Raw genomic sequence first — 4089 nt, 5'->3', positions numbered from 1 at the left:
TCCATTAACTCCAAATTCTAAATTATAAATCCAAAACCCTAAACTTTTCAAAAAAAAAAATAGAATTAAGAAGTAAAAATTAGCTAATATTAACTAATTAAAAACAAAAATATTATTTGTACATTAAAATTAACCATTAAAATCACCCACCATAAAATATATACAAAACACGAATATATAATAACCAATTTAATTGACTTTTTTGTGCTCATAAAATATTTGTTAAATTAATTGTTAGCAGCTAATCTAACAACTAAATTTCTTGTGAGTATTGACTTACTAATTAATAAGGTTGAGATTCATAGCATGCGCCCAAATTAAAACATCATATTACAACATATTAGATATTGGAAATTAGCTACTTCATAGCTATAGTTTTCTTCTAACAAATAAAGTGTAATGCATTGTGTTTGTTTTATGGACCTTCAGAAACGTGCACTTACCGGGGAAATAAAAAGAAAAAACATTTACAACAGCTTCAGCTCCAATTGCAGAAATACTTATTGATGTCATTATATTCTTCCAAGAGTCAATAATCTCATAATACGAAACTTCTTACTTTTCCCTATTAAAATGTAAATACAAAAATAAATGCTTAGTATAAAAGTAGCCAGAAAATGATTATCTTTCAAATTAAAAAACAAAATAGGAAAAAAAAGACCATGGATTTAAACAACTTTAGAAATTAGAGAAGCATCTATTGAGGACCTTGTTCAACAACTCCATGCCACTTTGCTCTTGGAATATGCTATTTAGACAATCGTCAACAAAGAAAGGGTGAAGATGATGGGCACATTGAATATGAACATCATATCAAAACCAATCAGTATCACATTTTCTTTTATTCTATCTAAAGAAATTTCACTTGTCATGAATAGTTTTTGGTTAAGAACCACTAAAGAGGACAAACGTATACTAAACAAAAATTGCTCCATGTTACAAAAATGAAAAAATTAATTGTCCAGAAGGCAGAGGCTATTGAGAGACACCAGTATTTGCGCCTTGGTCAAGATCTGAAAATCTCGAACCTACTTGCGTGGAAAGCCTCATGAATTTTTCGGCACACCTGAGAACACATGTTTCCTCTTTCTTGGTTAGGGATTTCCGATAAAATGTATCGACACAATCCTTGAAACATCGCTCCACTAATGAATTATACATCCTTAGACTGCAATTTTAATGTGACAGAAAACAAATTAACAAAATCCACCTTATGCTACAAGTAAACAATTTCTACACCAAATGGACCTAACCATAACTTCTTCATTCACATCTCTTCAACTTCAAACTCTATAAATAGTTGCATTGCTTTAATATATGCACAAAACAGTGTTAGTTTAATATGTAATTTTGCCAGAAACTTGCATTTAAGATTAGAAAGCTATCTCATTTTTTGCTTCAGTTCTTAACAGTTAACACACCCAATTCTAAAGTATCCAAATAAATAAAAAAAAAAAAGAAAAATGATATTTCAAAAAGACTAAAAATAATGAGAAATTCTGTACAAAACAGGGAACTAGAACAAAGCAATTTTTTTTCTCATTCCAGCACTATGAGCATTTTTCGACATGGGAGTACATTGATTGGTGATGGCTTCAGACTTGATCTGAAGGGTGCTAGCTACATCTATTGGACCACTCGGAAATACAAGCTTTCTTGCACCCAAAGGGACAGGAGATGAACTCCATTTTCCCCTGGCATGCGACAACTAGTCGAGAGAAAAAGGAAGAAGGCCTAAACAAGCGAGACAAGAAGGAATTAAGGAGCTATTCCCTTAGTCTAGTGGCAGCGCTTAAAAATCATCATCTAACATGAGAAGGCCACATTTTTGCTGCATCAACCGCAATAGAAACTACTTTTAAGCCATAGACTTCCCTGATTGATAACCTAATAATCTTAAACATTGAGTCAATTTGAGGATTCAAGATAGAACAGGTCGCATATGACAGGAATCGACAAGTATATGGCGCATATAGAGAAGAGTCATTGAATTACTATGTAGAAACAACAATTCAGCTCCTAAAGAATCAATTCACTCAATTCAGCTCTCATACTAAAAAAAACACAACAATTTTAAAAGAAACACAACCCAATATTAAGTTGCCATGCTACCCATATCCTAAATAATAATCTAACAATTTCATATGTGAGCAACATGTGAAGTTCAATCAAGGCTGCATAAGTTCATTGACAACAAATCAACCTAAAAAATTAATAATATTTTTTTTTCTTTTTTAAGATATAGCTTCCAAATTCAGATCCCAATCTAGCATTCAATCCTCGGGGTAATTACCCTTCCATATTCCAATATAGAACCTCACAAACAACTAAACACAACTAAAAAGTGAATAATAAAACAACAAACGAACCAAAGCTCCGAATCCATTATTTCAAAGCAACATTAAAATAAATAAATAAATAAATAAAATTACCTGTCTCGGATTTGTAGCTGGTCTACCATGGTGGACATTCGTTGCTTATCCTCTTCAGGAAGATCAGACATGCCACTAAAGATGCCCTTATCCATCTCCAATTTACACGAACAGAATGAAACAAAGCAAAACAAAACGGTTAACAAGGTTTTGATTTTATTTGTCCTTTGTTCTCGCTTCTAAGGTATTGGTGGGTTTATAGTTTTTTCAACTTTTTAGAGGGTTTATCTTGTAAGGTTTATGACAAGTAAAAGAAAACGAAAGATAATAAAAAGAAGCGCGCAGGTTAAACCCTAAAACTTGCACAGCAAACAGTTTCAATATGCATAAATTAAAGGCTGGATATTGGCCTATTGGGTTGAGTTACGGGTCAACCCGATTCAACCCAAATAAATGAAAACATGATTTATGGAGAGAAAAAAAATAAATGAAGAACGGGGCTTGGGCTCAGATTTCTATTGGCATTCACATTTCCACCTTATGGCACTTTTCTGTAGGTCGGTTAGTACAATTGTAGCTAAGTAGGGCAAATAGGTCCTCTCAATTTTTTTAATTATTATTGTAAAATATAATATTTTATTTTATTTTTTTTAAATAAAACAAAATATATATATAAAAATATATTAAATATTAAAAACTACATTTAATAAAATAATTAAGAGAATTAATTTTTCCAGCACGAATTTCTTATGTCTTTCAGAAAAAATTTAGAACACGAGGATTTCACAAAAGATTAGGATGTTACTGTGAAGGCCGGCTCACAATATTATCCCGGTAAATTCTAATTTATTCAAAAAGAAACTATATAATTGTACTTTATGTCTTATTTATATGCAGGAGAAAAAAATTATTGAACATGTATTACTACTGTGCGATTGAACAAGTTACTTGGATTGGAGCTTAAATGCAATGTACACCAACGGCCGACACTGTATTTCTATTTGGGTATGTGCCTAACTAACATGTTGGAAAAAACTAATAAGGAGTTCTAAAGAAGATTTTGAAACTAGTTAGAGCAAAATAGGTATCCTAAGCGGGACTATTTGAAAAAGCTATAAACATAACTAAAACAGCAAATTCCTAACCACTAGAAGTTATAAATCAAACAAAAATATTAGAAATATAATATTTTTTTTTCATTACAGTAATAGTCCAACTCAACAATCAATAAATCAAACAAAAGGGAATACAATACTTATAGTAGCATCTCCTAGAGATAAAGGAACGTTAGTTAGGATAAGATTAAAAATGGCATATATGTTTCAAACTTCAAACCCATAATTTTTTTACCAAAGATAAGATCATTTTATTCAATGAAGTAATTGCATACACAATAGTCCTTTACGACAGCAGCAAAATAAAGATGAAAATTTCCAAAAACAATTACCATCTAAGACAACCAATCTAAGAAGTTATAATCTTATCATATGTCATAGGCTACTCTCATCTGCCAAAGAATATAAACTGCATGATGGATTATCTATTTTGCTTCAAGTTCCTTTCTAATTTCAATTATAAATTCTTTCCACTATTTCCATAACTTAGTTTGTCGTTCCAAGACTGAGAGCCCGACAATTCTCCATGTAGCTTCTAATTCTGGGCAGGTAAGTAAACAATGGCTGACCGTTTCTTCTTGATTCAAACATCTGCGATATTC

General features: G+C 31.3%; 1 protein-coding gene across 1 annotated transcript; it reads right to left on the bottom strand.

Moving 5' to 3' along the window:
• Window positions 1-813: 813 nt before the first annotated feature.
• LOC107474941 (mitochondrial import inner membrane translocase subunit Tim9) lies at window positions 814-2734 on the bottom strand. Its single transcript, XM_016094584.3, has 2 exons — window positions 2433-2734; window positions 814-1168 (listed from the first exon to the last, which is right to left on the bottom strand). Exons 1-2 carry the CDS (start codon window positions 2525-2527, stop codon window positions 976-978), a joined length of 288 nt encoding a protein of 95 aa, XP_015950070.1. The 5' UTR covers window positions 2528-2734; the 3' UTR covers window positions 814-975.
• Between the last annotated feature and the right edge of the window lie 1355 nt (window positions 2735-4089).

Source organism: Arachis duranensis, chromosome 2 (assembly GCF_000817695.3).
Source record: "Arachis duranensis cultivar V14167 chromosome 2, aradu.V14167.gnm2.J7QH, whole genome shotgun sequence".
Taxonomy (NCBI): Eukaryota; Viridiplantae; Streptophyta; class Magnoliopsida; order Fabales; family Fabaceae; genus Arachis; species Arachis duranensis.
This window is presented reverse-complemented; position numbering and strand designations above follow the sequence as displayed.